The 16,672-nt window shown below is 44.1% G+C and overlaps 2 protein-coding genes across 2 annotated transcripts in view; one reads left to right on the top strand and one right to left on the bottom strand.

Moving 5' to 3' along the window:
- Window positions 1-2,008: 2,008 nt before the first annotated feature.
- Window positions 2,009-7,231, top strand: eif3s6ip (eukaryotic translation initiation factor 3, subunit 6 interacting protein). Its single transcript, XM_062401206.1, has 15 exons — window positions 2,009-2,164; window positions 2,671-2,701; window positions 2,861-3,071; window positions 3,198-3,277; window positions 3,503-3,564; window positions 3,676-3,745; window positions 3,854-3,927; window positions 4,209-4,380; window positions 4,590-4,744; window positions 4,829-4,999; window positions 5,576-5,709; window positions 6,020-6,193; window positions 6,428-6,617; window positions 6,798-6,878; window positions 7,013-7,231. The coding sequence occupies exons 1-15, from the start codon at window positions 2,123-2,125 to the stop codon at window positions 7,121-7,123; spliced, it is 1,758 nt and encodes a 585-aa protein (XP_062257190.1). The 5' UTR covers window positions 2,009-2,122; the 3' UTR covers window positions 7,124-7,231.
- Window positions 7,232-7,601: 370 nt separating this feature from the next.
- cdh23 (cadherin-related 23) overlaps window positions 7,602-16,672 on the bottom strand; it is a 144,425-nt gene continuing 135,354 nt past the window's right edge. The window contains exons 50-68 of the mRNA XM_062400417.1: window positions 16,527-16,664; window positions 15,874-15,993; window positions 15,286-15,463; window positions 14,643-14,854; window positions 14,058-14,252; window positions 13,862-13,975; window positions 13,633-13,762; window positions 13,053-13,316; window positions 12,811-12,972; window positions 11,860-12,116; window positions 11,674-11,771; window positions 11,383-11,503; window positions 11,212-11,291; window positions 11,004-11,044; window positions 10,828-10,888; window positions 10,310-10,439; window positions 10,043-10,162; window positions 9,673-9,783; window positions 7,602-9,347 (exon numbers count right to left, since the gene is read on the bottom strand). Of these exons, the coding sequence (XP_062256401.1) occupies window positions 9,006-9,347; window positions 9,673-9,783; window positions 10,043-10,162; window positions 10,310-10,439; window positions 10,828-10,888; window positions 11,004-11,044; window positions 11,212-11,291; window positions 11,383-11,503; window positions 11,674-11,771; window positions 11,860-12,116; window positions 12,811-12,972; window positions 13,053-13,316; window positions 13,633-13,762; window positions 13,862-13,975; window positions 14,058-14,252; window positions 14,643-14,854; window positions 15,286-15,463; window positions 15,874-15,993; window positions 16,527-16,664 (2,874 nt within the window). The 3' untranslated portion in view covers window positions 7,602-9,005. The remainder of the gene's footprint in view (window positions 9,348-9,672; window positions 9,784-10,042; window positions 10,163-10,309; window positions 10,440-10,827; window positions 10,889-11,003; window positions 11,045-11,211; window positions 11,292-11,382; window positions 11,504-11,673; window positions 11,772-11,859; window positions 12,117-12,810; window positions 12,973-13,052; window positions 13,317-13,632; window positions 13,763-13,861; window positions 13,976-14,057; window positions 14,253-14,642; window positions 14,855-15,285; window positions 15,464-15,873; window positions 15,994-16,526; window positions 16,665-16,672) is intronic.

Raw genomic sequence — 16,672 nt, 5'->3', positions numbered from 1 at the left:
GACTCCTAAAATATGGGTAATTTTGACTTGTCAAACACTCGTGTAATTAATAGTCTAGCATTATGAGCTAATTTGTTGGAGAGAGATATCATGGACCTTTTTATAACAGATAGTTTGACAGGTATGACCGATATTTAAATGATTGTTTCCATTGAGGTGTATGGGCCCATGTCTGGTGCATACTGGGCCACATTTGCTTACACCTAAATGGAACAGAGCCAATGTTAATGTCTACTACACCATGTTGCCACAATGTCTGAGTTGATAAATAGCTACCACAGTCTGGCTCTTTGCGCATTGGACATTTAACCTCGCTTTGCTCATAGCCCACAAGGATAGGGCACAATGTTTTTATGGACAGAGCTAGGCCAGATATAGTTGGGGAGATCTTAATAATGGTTTATAAATTGGATAGGCGGGGAAGTAGTGTGTTTTTTTGGTTTATGGGGCCAGCACATGTTGGGGTGGAGGGCACGAGGCAGTGGACTGTGCTGCAAGGGCCTGTTCGGGAAGAAATAAAGTAAATATATGCAAGTGATATATGGAATGATGGAGCGTCGTAGTATCATGTGAGAGGCTGAGTCTGGCAGCAAGAGGGGGATGGAGACAGCAGAGGGAGAAGAGAAGATCCAAACACGAGTTAAACCTGAAAGTAAAATAAGGGGCCTCGACAAGGTCAGGGCTCGGAGTCTGTACAGCAAGTTTTGATCCATGTGTGGTGGGAGCACTAGATGGATTAATTTGGTTAGCACAACACCAACGCCACCTGGGGGGGGAGATTGGAACCGAGGATCCACAGTTTCAAGCCAAGGTCCCTCTCTGGAACACCAATCAATAACCCAAATTCGTACTGATAAGAGGCAGAGACGCATGTCTTTATTAACAAACAATATTTTATTTAAACAACTTAAACAGGATTTAAAAAAAAATAATTCTACATTTCATAACTAACATTTCCATAAGAAAGCCCTTAAAACTACAAAAGTCAGTCCTACCTAAATGAAAGACTGGGGATCAGAGCTGAGGCCATGTGTGGAGGGGCAGTCTAACTAAAGGGTGCCACCAGTCACTCACCTCAGGTGCGTCACAGAAATAATGGTGCACACACTCGTAACCCAGTGCTCTCACTCACATGCGTCAACGTGGGGACCCCACCTGGAGTGCCATAGCCTCCCAGCAGGGTGGCACTCAGCTGCACGGAAACAATAACTACCGTTGAAATTTAAAATATAACCATAAACAATATATCTCTTAACAATATAACCATAAACAATACGACAGGTAATGGTGTAACCCAGTTCAAAGAAACAGAGAAAACAATTCAAACGGACGAAAAAGGTAAATGGTGACAAAAAGGAAGATATTAGATACAATAATTCACCAAGAAAAAACTACAGCAGGGGAACCTAAGACAAAGAAAACAATAATTAGCCAGGTTGAGCATGCTGCATGAAAACACATTCAATATGGGGATGACCACCTGATGACCACGACTCATCACCCCGCCTGGGGCCTGACGCCTGTGTCTCTCAGAGCCAGGACAACAGGGCCCATGCATGCTGGAATGGAGGCTGTAGGTTCAGTGTGCAAGCCGCAGCAAAGGAGCCTGGCGGGGTAGAGTCCCCACAGCCACATACCTGTCCAGCCAGCAGCCAGAGGCCCTGCAGGACGCGGCCCACAGGTGCTTCATACCATTGATATATGCTTCATACAGCCGGAGGAGTCCAGGCTGGAGTTCATCACTGCTGCACGTGTTCTCCCACAGTGAGGAGGCTTCACCACGTGGGCCAAAGAAAAGATGGAGCTATCTATAGCAGCGGGCAAACTGGGGACTAGAACATTGTCTGTTACAACATTGCGCTGCGTTAGGAAGCATCGAGAGCTGCAGTGACGATTCCTTGCCAGTGGGAGGCAGAACTACACTTAGCATTGCCTAGCCTGCCGGAAAGAAGAAGAACACGGTACACATCTTCCCATAATGCTTCACTGCCGGCTGCATTCCACGTTTACGTCACAGCTTCTTTCTTCCGTTTCCGCCTCTCCTGCGCCGGCTGCGTGCTTTAGCTGGTTTAGCTAACAGATCGCACGTTCTCCTCCTTCGCTAAGCTACGAGCTTAGAAGAATGACTACCACCATGCCGTTCACTGAAGCGGAAGAAGTCAGGGTAAATAGATTCCTCTTACACATTTCAAACCTTTGCGATCACAACACCGACACGATAGCTAGTGGTAGCCTGCTAGCCAGCTAGCCGCACAGCTAACACTCACGATAGAACAGTAGCTTGTGATGAGTTAGCATGATGTCAATAAGATCCCGGACAATGCATCCTAGTAACAGTCCGTGTGACGTCAGGGTAACGTAATGTCGCCTCTTATGTCGGGTAGAGGATCACTAGTCTTTTTCAATGAGTGACCTGTAGTCTCCATGATGTTTCACAGACATGACATCTGCCTCTGGACCTGTTGTGTCCGCGATCCTTTGTAAAGTATTGCATGTGTCTGCATGTCCTATGTTTTGGATTCTGTCTGTGAAAAATAATCTAAAAACAAATTTAGGCATAAGATAACGTTTTAGACCAAACAAGCTGACGTCAACAATAAGGGCCTGTCTGACAGACATATGTTAGTTTGTCAATAGTAATAAATGTGTCTCTGCTCTGTTTCCTCCCAGTACGATCCTTATGATTGCGACCGGCACACTGGTGAGTGTCCACACGTCTGTCCATCCAAATATATGATGTCCCATTTCCTGTATAAACAGTTCTCTACAGCCTGAACTCAGCTGCCCGTTTCCTGAATACTTCATTTAGTGGAGTGACGGTGCGTCAGTGTCTCCTCCTCACGCTCCCATCTCCCTGCAGGCGACCCTAAAGCAGACCTGGCCTACGAGAGGCAGTACGAGCAGCAGACCTACAGCGTGATTCCAGAGGTGATCAAGAACTTCCTGCAGTATTTCCACAAGACCACCTCAGACCTGATCGACCAGAAGGTGTACGAGCTGCAGGCCAACCACGTCTCCAGCGAGAGCATCGAGCAGAAGATCTACGAGATCCAGGACGTCTATGACAACAGGTAAATGCAACCCCTCCCCCCCGACCCCTGCTGTGGTCATATTGACTATTTCAAGAGATACTCCAAAGCTGTGGGCTGTTTCTAATGATCTGAGTTTCTTTTCTGTCTTGGTTTGTTGCCCTACAGCTGGAACAAGTTGACAGAGCGTTTCTTTAAGAACTCTCCCTGGCCAGAGGCTGAGGCCATAGCAGCACTCGTCGGTAACGGTAAGTGTGTCATCCAGCACCAACACTACCATTTGTTTTTCCTTGTAGAAATTATTTAATGATTGAATTTTGTCTTAAGTCTCCAGTATAAATGTCTCCAAAGGATAGTTCACAGAAAATCTTCCCTCGCTCATTATTTACTCATCGCTATGCCGATGGAGGGGTAGTGGACTTTTTGCTGAACTATCCCTTTTAATGTCAATGTTTTCCTCTCACCTCAAACAGATGCTGTGTTCCTCATCCTTTACAAGGAGCTCTACTACAGACACATCTACGCTAAAGTCAGCGTGAGTACCTGCTCATTACAAACTGACATCAACGCCCTCATTCATTTATGAGAAACCTGCCAAAAACCCCTCTCCAGTATTAATTACAAATATTGTTTTCTTGATATTCAGGGCGGGCCGACTTTGGACCAGAGGTTTGAGTCGTACTACAACTACTGCAACCTCTTCAATTACATTCTCAGTAAGTTTCAGCAATACGTGTCACATTTATCTCCCATCAGTAATTATTTATCTAAAAGAGCCAGCGATGAAAAGCGAGTTAAAGGAGAATATTTCTGACTGTAAACAGATGCCGATGGCCCCGCCCCTCTGGAGCTGCCGAACCAGTGGCTGTGGGACATCATCGATGAATTCATCTACCAGGTATAGAAAATAATATTTTTCACATTTCCATCGATTGACAAAACTTGCCCATAACAAAGAGACACGTGTAAGAATTTTTGATAAAATTAAGACCAGCTCAAATAGTTGAGTCCAGATGTTTTAAGGTTGTTTTTAATATATGACTAGAAACAAATAGATGGGATATTATGATATGTGTTTTAAACATTGCTCATAGGGGTAACTTCTATTATCTCGTTCCTGTCTAAAAGCCCATAGACAGTGTGTCTGTAAATGCCTTTAACACAAGTACCTCTCTTCAGTTCCAATCGTTCAGTCAGTACCGCTGTAAGACGGCCAAGAAGTCAGAGGAGGAGATCGAATTCCTGAGGAACAACCCGAAGATCTGGAACGTCCACAGTGTCCTAAACGTTCTCCACTCATTGGTGGACAAGAGCAACATCAACCGCCAGCTTGAGGTGTACACCAGCGGAGGTGAGGAAGAATGATCTGGAGCTACTTGTTGTTTTAAGAAGTCAATAGGCTTCGCTCCTTGTTCAGGTTCACCAAAATAAGTTGCCGTTTAGGTTCTCTGTAGCGTAGTTCTTTGCTTTTTTGGAGTGAAGTCAGCACATCAAGTTTGGGTATTATATGAGACTTGTAGCATATGTTTAACATATATGTTCCTTGTTTGCATGTTGCAGGAGACCCAGAGAGTGTGGCTGGAGAATATGGGCGTCACTCCCTGTACAAGATGTTGGGTTACTTCAGCTTGGTGGGGCTCCTGAGGCTTCACTCTCTGCTGGGGGATTATTACCAGGCCATCAAAGTCCTGGAGAACATCGAGCTCAACAAGAAGGTGAGACTCGACTCACAGTAATGGATGCAGAGAGGAACACGCCTGAGAACGACCAATGATGAGGATTTTTTTCCTGTCTCTCAGAGCATGTACTCCCGCGTGCCCGAGTGCCAGATCACCACCTATTACTATGTGGGATTTGCCTACCTGATGATGAGGCGTTACCAGGACGCCATAAGAGTCTTCGCCAACATTCTGCTCTACATCCAGAGGACGAGAAACATGTTCCAGAGGTCAACATATAAATATGAGATGGTCAGTCAGAGCAGTGCTTTCTTTAATTGCAGGATCAGTACTCTCATTCTCTCTCACTGACAAAGGGATGTTAGGAGACCCGATACTCAGGTTTATAGGTGTGTGTGTCCATTGCAAGGGCAGCCTCTGCTGTTTTCTTAGTCAATGAGCTTTACCTGTTAACTTAAATCTCAATTTTCCTACGTACCACGGTTCTGTTTTATTATGTATAAAAGCCTTTTCTTTTTATTCGTCACTTGAAGGATACATAGCCACAGTTTTTTGTATGTTCAAATATTCTTTATAAATTGTGTGTTGAAGTCAATGGGATTTATTGTTTATTTTTTTTGCCATGGTATTGAAATGAGTATTGAGAATCGTGGAAATTTACGGTATCTGTATCATCTACTAAATGTTTGGTATCATGACATCCCTGGTTCAGTGTGGAGCGAGACCAATGGACACTGAGAGGAACAGTACTGTCACTTGTTTCCACTGTTTAAAGCAGGGAGTCTTCTCCGGGTTGAAAGCTGTCAGTTCTAAAGAGGATCTCTTCAGAAACGCTAATGACGTCTTGATATTTTCATTAATTTACAGATTAACAAACAAAATGAGCAGATGCACGGTCTGCTGGCCATCGCGCTCACCATGTACCCGATGCGCATTGATGAGAGCATCCACACCCAACTCAGGGAGAAGTACGGAGACAAGATGCTGCGGATGCAGAAAGGGTAAGGAACATATTCACATCACAGGGGAGCAAGTGTATTTGATGAAGAGGATTTTCTCAGATTTTATTTGTGTATATTTCCTTACTGGCGGAAAGTTTTTTGTCTTTCTGTTTTATCCGAGATGAGCATAAAAGTACAGAACAATGATACAGTTGCACTAGGATACTGTGTATTCTCTTATGGGGTCTTTGGGCCGACTCTAGCTTCATTTGGTTTGGGGAATTTAGTTCCATCTTTTGCATCTTTCCCTGCAGTGCACTGTGGGTAACAGGAGGCGTGTTTAATGAAGTGTTGTGTTTTTCCATATCAGAGACATGCAGATATTCGAGGAACAGTTCAGCTTCGCCTGTCCGAAGTTCTTGTCGCCTGTGGTGCCAAATTATGACAATGTCCACCCCAACTACCACAAAGAACCTTTCCAGCAACAGCTGAAGGTCTTTACCGAGGAAGTGCAGCAGCAGGCGCAGCTCACCACCATCCGCAGGTAGAGCATACTCTCAACTGTGAGCGGGTCACAGTTATTTTATTATATATTTATGTGTATGTATTAGATGGTACTAAAACTAAAAACATTTAGCATTCAAGTAATTCAATTCTTGTTTTATCATTCCTAATCTGGTCTTTCAGAAACAGCTGGATTATCTCGAGAAGCCTCTCGACTTGAATGTTGTTGCAGGATGTCTGTACACATTGTCTAGGTCTCAATTTGTCCCCACAGCTTCCTGAAGCTCTACACCACCATGCCAGTAGCCAAGCTGGCAGGTTTCCTGGACATGACGGAGCAGGAGTTCCGTATCCAGCTGCTCGTCTTCAAACACAAGATGAAGAACCTTGTGTGGACCAGCGGCATCTCTGCTCTGGAAGGAGAGTTCCAGTCCGCTTCGGAGGTCGACTTTTATATCGACAAGGTGTGTAAAAGTCTTTGATGCATTTCAAAAGATACAGTAGAGTTCAGATGGATCCTGTTATTCATACAGCAGCTCCACATATACACAAGCTGTGTATAAAATATATATAATGTAATAGGGTTAGATAGCTCACTGTTGCAGGGTGTTTAAAGGTGTTCTATGTTTCTTTCTCTCCCACAGGACATGATCCACATTGCTGACACTAAAGTTGCTCGTCGGTATGGAGACTTTTTCATCAGACAGATCCACAAGTTTGAGGAGGTGAGTACTGATGTGTGTCTCTTGATGTACAGAAAGTTTGAATTGCTTATTTTAAGGCATTTAGTTTTTTCCAGTATGAGAAATAGATAGGCTGGAATCCTCACCCTGAAAAATAAATGTGTCTTTGCCTACAGTTGAATAAGACAATGAAGAAGGGAGCAGTGGTCGCGGGCACCACCACCACAACCACCACCACCACCACCCCCACCACGACTCCAGCAAGCACGGCGACCAGAGATGTGTGAGCAGCAGCAGAGTGGTCTGCCCCTTCAGCCTCTTGCAAGCTGTTTGAGAAATATTACTGATGGGAACTTTTCTATGTAACAATAAAAGGATGGAGTGATGTGCTTAAACCTCTGAGTTTGATTATTTTCTTCCCACCATCACTAGATGGCAGTATTTACCAAGCCCTCAGCTTTCTGAGTTTTTGAAAACTTAAGTTTATTGTCAAGGGAAGCGCCACATATAGACATGCACGGATGCAGGTATTTCTGGCAGGTCCCACCAGAATTCAGTACACTAATATAATGGCCAGATTTTTATTAGTATTGGTCTGTTTCTCTTGATAGGTCTGCTCAGATCGGACCTTTGAGAACAACTGGAGTCATCATGGGGACAAATATATAGTGTCATGGCTCATTAATTTTTCTCAGGCTGTGGGTCTGCTTGGGTTTTATTTCACTGCATCAGTTGCTTCACTGTTTCTGGCTCCTCTCACACCAACTGAGGTCAGAGGTCATTGCATATTTCTTTTATTATCACATCATTCAAAAACATTACCCAACACAGATCTCAGGGCTGGTGACAATAACGACAAGGAAAAAAAAACGTACAAAATGAGAATCTAAAAAAAAATATTTTAAAAACACCACTCATCAGAAACTGTCGGTTGTCATGTAAAGGAAAAAAGAACAACATACATGTCACCATATCACAATATACACATAGTCCAAACATCCAGATTTATTCTTTTTACCTAATTTGGTAAGCCAGCATTTATCTTCAAAAATATCTTTTGATTCCAGCACATTTTCTAGAAAATAAAAAAATAAAGCAAACGTTGACTCTTACTCCCTCAATTGGCAGTGTAAAGTCTCTTTGGGCACGATGCCATCTTAATGTCTATAAAAACGGGATAATTCATATTTATTTAAATTCCATCAATAAGTTCAGCCTTCAATATCAAATAAATTAATTATTTTTTCTTTTCTTCAGTGTGAAATGATGTTCGTCCACCTTCGTTAATATTCTCAGGAAGGATTATTCTTGTGCACAACTGGTTCAGTCCATGCTAAAAACAGAGTAGGATCACGGTGTGAACGTTCACTACTGCTCTGCAGACTCAGTGTTAAGACTTTTTGCCCTTGATAAAAAAAAAAAAAAAGTGTTTCATCCAACTAATGTCATCATTGTACAGCGGTTAGGGTTCCTTCCATCTTTCTCCTGGTGAAATCCACTCCGTAAGCACACTGAGGCAAATATTCAAAGTGCTCTTGTCTGCATTAAATGGCCATTGATAACTCTTAGCGACAGAAAGTATCAAATACCTGAAAGAGAAAAGTCTTTTGTTCCAGCCTCACTCTTTCTGCACAGATTTTTTATATTTTTTTGCACTACAAAAAATACTCGAACAAGATCAGATATTGTCTCATTAGCTCAGTGTTGCATTGATGGCCATCTGCTGGTCTGTGTGTGTGTGTGTGTGTTGGTATGAGTGTCTGCAGTCCAGGTGACTTCAAAAGGAGAAGTTGGAATCAGGCACCTTCAGTTGATTTTAAGGTCGTAGATCAACAAGCTTCTCCCACAGGGAGGGTTCATCTTTCTTTTCCTCTTCGCTCTTTGGATGACAGTCGATGACACCAGTTGATTTTGTCTCGCTGACGACCAGTGCCCTTCTAGATTTGAAGTTTCCTACAGGTCTTTTGAATGAGCCTTCTCGTGAAGCATCAGAAGTGGGATCATCTTCAACATGCCAGAGTCAATCATCTGGTCTCACTGATGCAATGAGGTTGGCCGATGAGGTTCCCTAGACTACACACGCTCCTCCTCCGATCCTCCCTTACCATGGCAGGGTGGCGGCACACACACAAGTCATGATGGCGCTCAGACCAGCGAGGCCTCGGCTAGTCATAACTCTGTGATCTCCAAGGGGTTCTCTGACAGGGTGTCTCCGTCCTTGTGACGGTGCATCGGGGTGGACTTTGCAGACTCTGTGCGGGCGTTGCGCTCACAATAAAGCCCCCCGTCTGAATTCAGCGCCTCCATGGAACGCGCCAGGGCCCGCTGGTCGTCCTCCGGCAGGCTATTGAGGTCAGAGGTCAGAAGGGTACCTGTGCTGCCGTGGACCACGTGCACACCTTCGGGACCCTTCAACTCGACAGGAAGCTTGTGCTTGAAGCGCAGAGTGCCTCGCCCTCCGCCCATGCCCAGACGCTCGTCCTCATCGTCGTCGAGGTCGCTCTGGATCAGCTTTTGAAGGAGAGGAGATGAGAATGAATCAAGCTTTCGATAAATAGCTTTTATATATAATAAAAAAGGTAACAGATTTGTAAGGAAGAGCCTGGAGGAAGAGCTGGATAGAAATAAACCAGAGGGAAACTTTTCGGTAAGTTTGAAACACCAAGGTTCAGTAAAAGATGCAGTGAGACAATGGATTAGCAGAGAGAAGGTTCCACAGCAGCCGACAGGACGTCAGAATGGGAAATCAAAGGAAATCAAGATCAGTGTCCAGCGTTGCCAGAGAGGAGCATTGGAGCAGTAGATGCAAACAGATAATCCGATCTCCCGAGCCCACCTCAGTGACTGATGACTGATCTCCCTGGCTGGTGGACACAGTGACGAGTCGAGCTGCAAAGAGCGTTTTCAGCCTCAGGTAGTCATCCAGGACCACCTTCAGCAGGGAGCCCTGACACGACAGCAGTTAGGATCAACACCTCACACACTCTCAATGCAACAGTTGTTATATATGTAAATCAGCAGGAATCTATTCCTCTGGATCTCAACGGCCTATTTAAAGTCCTTGTATCCACCTCTCCTCTTCTCAGGACTGACCGGAGGAGGTCTACTAATGATTTGATGAGGCTTGAGGGAGACAGTAGGTTATCAATGACAGATCCATCGTGTGTGAACGTGTCCCTGGATAATCTCACATGCGGGTTTCTCACCTTGATAGGCCCCTCCCTCATGATCTGGCCTAGTTTAGAGATGTTGTCGTACTCCTGAATGGCTGCTCTCAGGTAGCGATCGTCCTCTGGCTTCGCTTGAGGCTCTCGACCGAATGTGCCCTATTGGAAAACACACTGGTTAGAAAATATTGTGAGGGTACAGCTGTGCAGTGGGATCGACTCAGGGAGCAACATCGTCAGAATGTAGTTGTGAGATTTATATATATAAAGTCTATATAATGAACTCAGATTCCTATTGGTACTGACATGAGTACGTGCCGGGCTGTTCCACAGGTCCGTGATCTCACTCAGGTTCTCAGGCAGGTCATCCTCGTGGTCAGCCTTGGCGGCCAGCTCCAGGTTACGGCAGAACGGGTCCAGCCACACGGGATTCGCCCTACGGACACAAACACAGAAGAATCAAACACAACATAAAAAAAAAAAAAAGAACAATAGTGGAAAGATTTACAGAGAACTTGAAGTTAGACTGTGTTACCATAACAGTAGACTAAAAGCATTTTCTGAAAAAGTAATGGCATTTTGAGAAACGCATTACAGGATGGTTAGTGCGTACAAAAGAAGTTTATATTCTGGAAATATCTCTTGGTTAAGTACTGTGACCTCCCAGAGTCTCCAATGAATCCTGCCCTTAATCCTCAGACAAATAATCATAACAAGTGGAAAAACACTGAATGGATTTTTTCAGTGGAATGCGCCACAAAGTGATATTTGGAGGGAATTCCCTTGTGCGCCCTAGAGCTGTGAAAATGAAGCCGTTATCTCACCCCTCAAAGGAGTACTTGTTGGTGTTGGGCATGTCCAGGATATCCATTAGACCCTGGTTCCCTGGACGGTGCAGGAAAAATAATTTTATTAGTACAACAGCCTTTCTACAGTAAACATGTTATACAGATGTTGTTGCAGCTGGCGGGGCCGTCCCCTTAATGAAGCTTCCTCTCACCCGTTGATCCGGAAACGATTGCTTTCAGCTTCCTCTGGTGTCTGCACCACAAGAACAGAGACAAGTCAAGATCAACAAGTTGATAGCACTGCTCAGACTGGGAGCCCAATCCGCAGTCAATACCTGAGCAGGTTTCAAATAATTCAATGCAAAGGAAATCGTATGTCAACACAAATGGGCCTTTTGTAGAAAGCTGAATGATTCTTACACTCTACGATAATGCCAGTTCATTGTGACAAACAGAATTCCTGCCAGGCACAGCAGCACAGCCAGGATGATGATGACCAGCTGTCAACGAGAAGCAGAGAGAAAGTTTTAAAGCATCAAAAAAACATTCCAGACAACCTGAGGGATTTCTGGAAGTCGGGGCCTCACAGACCTGGAGCGTGGAGATGTCGTCAGGCAGCTTGTCACTGACAGCCGGCTGAACGTCCACCACGTTGTACGTCCTGAACAGGCTTCTCAGCTGCTCCTTGTTCTCATCGATCATCTGGATCACCCTGCAACGGATGAAGCACCAGGACAAATGTAAACTTGTGTCAGAATAGAAGAGCGGGACATTCCTACATATCGCCGTGAAAGAAGAGAACAGCTCTAATGTGAATACAGTCAGTGTTATGATGTAGCTCTGCAGTGAAAGATCTATTTCATGAGGGAAGGAACAGTCTACCTCTCAACATCCAGGATGGTGTTGGTCTGATTGTTGACCACATGGATCATAATGTCAGTCTGTGCATAATTCACTCTGCCTTTTTTGTCCACATGGAACTGAATAAAAGCAACGTGAGAGAAAAATGTCAGATGTTAATACGAGATACGAAAAGAGTTTAAAGCTTACAATGGAAAGGCTTTGTACCTGTATGTCATCTAAGTTGACAGTTGCTCCAGTGATGTTGGACAGCAAGTTGATAAAGTCCTCCTGGTTTTCTCGCACCAAATCAGGGATCTCGTTGAAGACTATCTTGACCCTCTGGTCATCACGTAAAATATAGATGTTCACGTTGGTTGTTGTGCTGTGTCCGGCAAAGTCGCACGCCAAAATCTCCAGCTGAAAGTAGCCTGGATTGTAGGCGGTGAAGAGGTCGTAGGTTCTGATGATACCATCTGTCAAACCTGTGGAAATCATGGCAGAGAATATTGTCTCAGTGTAGGACATGAATTTGACTCATTGGAAAGTCAAGCTCCAAAACAAAGAAAGTGAATACAATATGGGACTGTATTCTGTGTGATGTGTCAAAAATACACACACGGTTTCATTAGAAGATAAAGAGAATTACATAGTAGGGAGGCACAGGAAGCAAATACATGTCTATTGAATGACTGGTATTTTCGTTCTAATGTCAGATTTGTGGAAGCCACGCATTTCTATTATTTTTTAACATTTAATTTTAGTTTTTATACTTTTCTTGGGAACAAATCCAAAAGAAGTCTCCTTTGTGTCCAAAGTCTGATGGGTTTTGTTTTACTGCCATAGAGCTCCAGCACTGTCCAAAGTAAACATTGAAAACAACACACAGAATGAAATACAAACTATACTGAGACAGAGACTACAGACTTTTCATGGGATTTGGTGAAAATATTAAATTTGATCGGCTCCACCCTTTTAAATAATGTCTAACCACCTCTATATGAAGTTTCTTTTATTAAGTATTATGAGATATTTGTACTAAATATGATCCTGGCTGCAGTGGTAACTACAGGTAGCTACAGTTTTGATTTGCTTAACGATGTACATACTGTCTGGGCTGTATATCTTCACCATATGTTTCCAGACACATTAATGAATACTTTAGGTAAAGACGCTCACCGATGGTGAAGATGCTGCCAACGTCCTCACTGCCGTTGCCCGGCGACGGGAAGTAACGGATGGTGACGATGTGGTATTGGACCAAGCTGTTGTTTCCTATGTCGTTATCTATAGCCACAACCTTGATCAACTCTGAACCCACTTTGGCGTTTGCTGCAACTCCTGGAACAGGGAAGCAAAGATGGAGGGTTATGGGGGTTTTACAAAGAAGCACATACAGTCAATGTAAGAGAGTGGATTACCTGCAGTGTACTCGGCCTTAGTGAAGCGTGGTTTCTGGTCGTTGATGTCTTCCAGTTGGATGCGGACTTCCAGCAGGCTGGGGTCAAGGGCAGGGTTCAGGGCTTTGGCTCGTGCTGCCCTCTGACCCCTGGGAGGAGTCCAGCTCCTGTTGCTGGAGGCCTTGACGATGATGGAGTAGACCGGGATCTCCTCCCGGTCCAGATCCTTGTGCAACTTCAACTCTCCGTCAAGACTCAAGCCAAAGATGGCATCGCTGTTTCCCCCTGCAGGAAGACATGGAAACAGTTAACATTCAGCTAACTAAAGAACTAAACTTTAGTTTCTAAAGGAATCAGCTTCAAACCGAAAAACAGAAAGATGGATTTAAACAAACCTCCTCATTAATCCTTTCAAGTATAAGGACTTTAATGGGACAATGCAAGCAACAGCTTCCACAAACTGCATGGTCATGCCCAAAATACTTAGGCTAAAAGAATATAAATACAATCCTCTGATGGGTAAAATATTTTCATTACATTTCCATCATGAACAGCATCGTGTGTCAAAGCATGTGGCCATGTGTGAAGACCACAGTCTCACCTGCAATGAAGTAGTACACAATGGCATTGGAGCCCTCATCAGCATCCAAAGCTCTGGTTATGTTCCCCACCACAGTCCCTGGGGGGGAGTGCTCGAGCACAGTCAACAACTGGTAAGGAAAGCTGCCACGCTGAGGTGGACACACACAGAGAACAAGACAGCACATACAAGTACACAAAATGAATAGGAGATCGCGTGTACACATAACCCCATTAGAGCATATTCTCACCGGTGGTTTGAGGAAGACAGGTTCATTGTCGTCAATGTCCAACAGCGCCACCTGCAGAGGCTGTGTGGTCTCATAAGGCACTGGCTGGCCCATGTCACGGGCAACAATGATAAGCTGAGAGACATGTTTGGATTCAGTTAGAGACATATATAGTTACGTGTATCGACCACATGAAAATCACAGACAGTTGACTCACGCTATGGAGGGCCTGTTTTTCTCGGTCCAGTTTCACAGTCGTCGTGATGACTCCAGATATGGGATTGATGTGGAAGTTCTCCCAGTCTCTGTTGCCGGCTCCCGTCTGCAGGAAGGCGTAGCGGACCTCCCCATTCACTCCCTCGTCAGAGTCTGTCGCATGCACCTCATACACAGGTAGACCGGGAGGCTGCTCCTGCACGGGGGGCAACGAAAAACAATGTTGTTCACCTTGGTTTTCATGTTTGAGGTGTTAAGTAAAACCACATGTTTATCAAATGGTAGAAGAATTTCAATCAATTTCTGATACTGAGCTTAACATGCCAAATGGATAGTGGCCGGATGCAAATGATCCACAATAAATAAACTGTCCTTATAAAATATAAAACATTTCTAGTATAAGTTTCATCTGACTCATTTCCTGAGCACCACAGCCGTCCCTAGTGTATTATATTGGTTTGAATGGGTCATACACAGGGAGGTTGCTCTTATAGGGATTCGTGAAAAAGAAATCAAGAGAAAATAAAAATGCTACGGTCCCACGATGAAGTGGAGCACGCACATCGAGACACATTACAGCTGATACCTCTGAGATATGAATGATGGTTCCATTAGCTGGCCTGACAAACACAGGTCTGTTGTCATTGACGTCGATGACTGTGATGATCAGGTCTGCAGTGCCTGACAGGGGAGGACGGCCCTGGTCGGTGGCCACCACAGTCAGGTTGAAACTTTCAGACGACTGAAGCAGACGGCGAGAACGCACCAGCCCTGTGTTCGGGTCCAGTGAAAATGCATCTAAAAGGAGAGAACACGTTTATGGACAAAGGTAAGTTTAACAGTGACTTCAGGAAGTATTCAGACCCCCCAGATACAGTGACATTATTTACATAAGGTAAAAAGTAATACCAAAATGGATAGTTGGGAAGCCTTAGTTCAACATGGAGTTACCCCAAATTCTCTATGGCAGCAGATACAGCTTCCAGGGCTCTTAATCTTTACAAGCTTTGCACACGTGGTCAACAGAGGTCCTTGGAATTTATGGCTGTGTGGTTTTTGTCCTGACATGAAAAGTGAATTGTGGCACTACACATGCCTCTCTATGCTGCATTCAATCAATTAATTTGTCATTTTTGACCCCAATTCAGTTGTAGATGCATCTTAAGGATAATTAAAGCAAACAGGAGGCATCAAGTGACCCCCTGAGGCTTTTGAGGACATATTTATACCTGAATGTGGTCCCAACATGCGGTAAAGCACCGCTCCATTCTCTCCTTCATCCAGGTCAGTGGCTCTCACGGTGATCACAGACGTACCACTGGGCTCGTTTTCAAACATGCTGGTGCTGTACACTCGCTCTGAAAAGCGTGGCTGATAATCGTTGACATCGAGAACGGTCACCAGGACCTGATGTGCATCAACAGGCGGAAGACGTATGAGGAGGAAGTCAATCACTGAACATTCTTGACACAAGGTGATAATCTAGAAAATGTCATAATTAGGATACATAGTGGAGGCCAACTCAAACATCACCATGTATCAGTCAGTAATAATAATCAGCACATTTTTTTATTCCACTCGAGCAGTAATACCTGCAGATGACAGAAACTTTGACTATGTCACACAAGTTTCTTGCATGTTCCATAATTGATCTTCTGGTTTTTCATTCTCATGGAGTTGGGCCACTGGGAGCCACTGTAGATGGTATTTGGTGTTAATGTGTACTTGCTCCGTGAGTGTAGATCAGTTAGACAAATATTCAAGCCAGACAGCGACGTCAGAAAAGATCATTGTGTGATAACGATGGTGATCTTTACCTGGATAGAGTTCTCACGTCTGTTGCTGTGGATGCCACCGGGGTTGTCACGAGCGACAGCAGTCAGAGTGTAATGGTCCTTTGTCTCTCTGTCCAGAGGAGAGAGGATGTAGATCTCTCCCTGAAACAGACGAGACGGGATAATTAGGAAGGAAGTACAACTACTGAGGGGAGTGACGGTTAGATCAAGACATTTATTCTGTGCGGGTGTATGTGACAGAAATGGAGCGATTGGGTTAAATTATTCAGATCGTATTTGATCACATTCAAAAAAAATTTTTTAACTTTCTTTTCCAAGTTGGATTCCTTTCTGTGTTGACACCCAGCGCCGCTGGGAGAGATAAAGCTTAATGACGTCTGAATATAGATCACTTCTTACCTGTCAGTAAATCTTCATTAAAAAATAAATGTCTGTGGACTTTTCTCACATGTGGAAACTGTGCTTTAATAGATTATGAGCCTTTTTGTTTTGGCCTTTTTGGCTAAATCTCAAGCACGGATTTGCAAACTCTCTATAAAAATCCTGAAAGAAGCAAACATTCTTCAGGCATGAATAATGAGATTGTAATAAATTCTGATTTTTGTAAAGTAAAGTCAAAGAAACAGAATGTAGTTATTTAAGAACTCACTGTGTTGATGTACGGGTTAACTTACAGTAGATGGTTTGATAGCAAACTTGCCCTCTCCGTCTACCAGGCTGTACTCAATGACAGCAAAGAGTCCAGAATCAGCATCTGTAGCACTGACACGAACTATGGTGGTGCCCAGGTTCACGTTTTCAAAAACAGGCTCCTACAAAC

Source organism: Platichthys flesus, chromosome 12 (genome assembly GCF_949316205.1).
Source record: "Platichthys flesus chromosome 12, fPlaFle2.1, whole genome shotgun sequence".
NCBI classification, from domain to species: domain Eukaryota; kingdom Metazoa; phylum Chordata; class Actinopteri; order Pleuronectiformes; family Pleuronectidae; genus Platichthys; species Platichthys flesus.
Note: the sequence above shows the minus strand (reverse complement) of the source record. Positions and strands in the feature narration are given on the sequence as shown.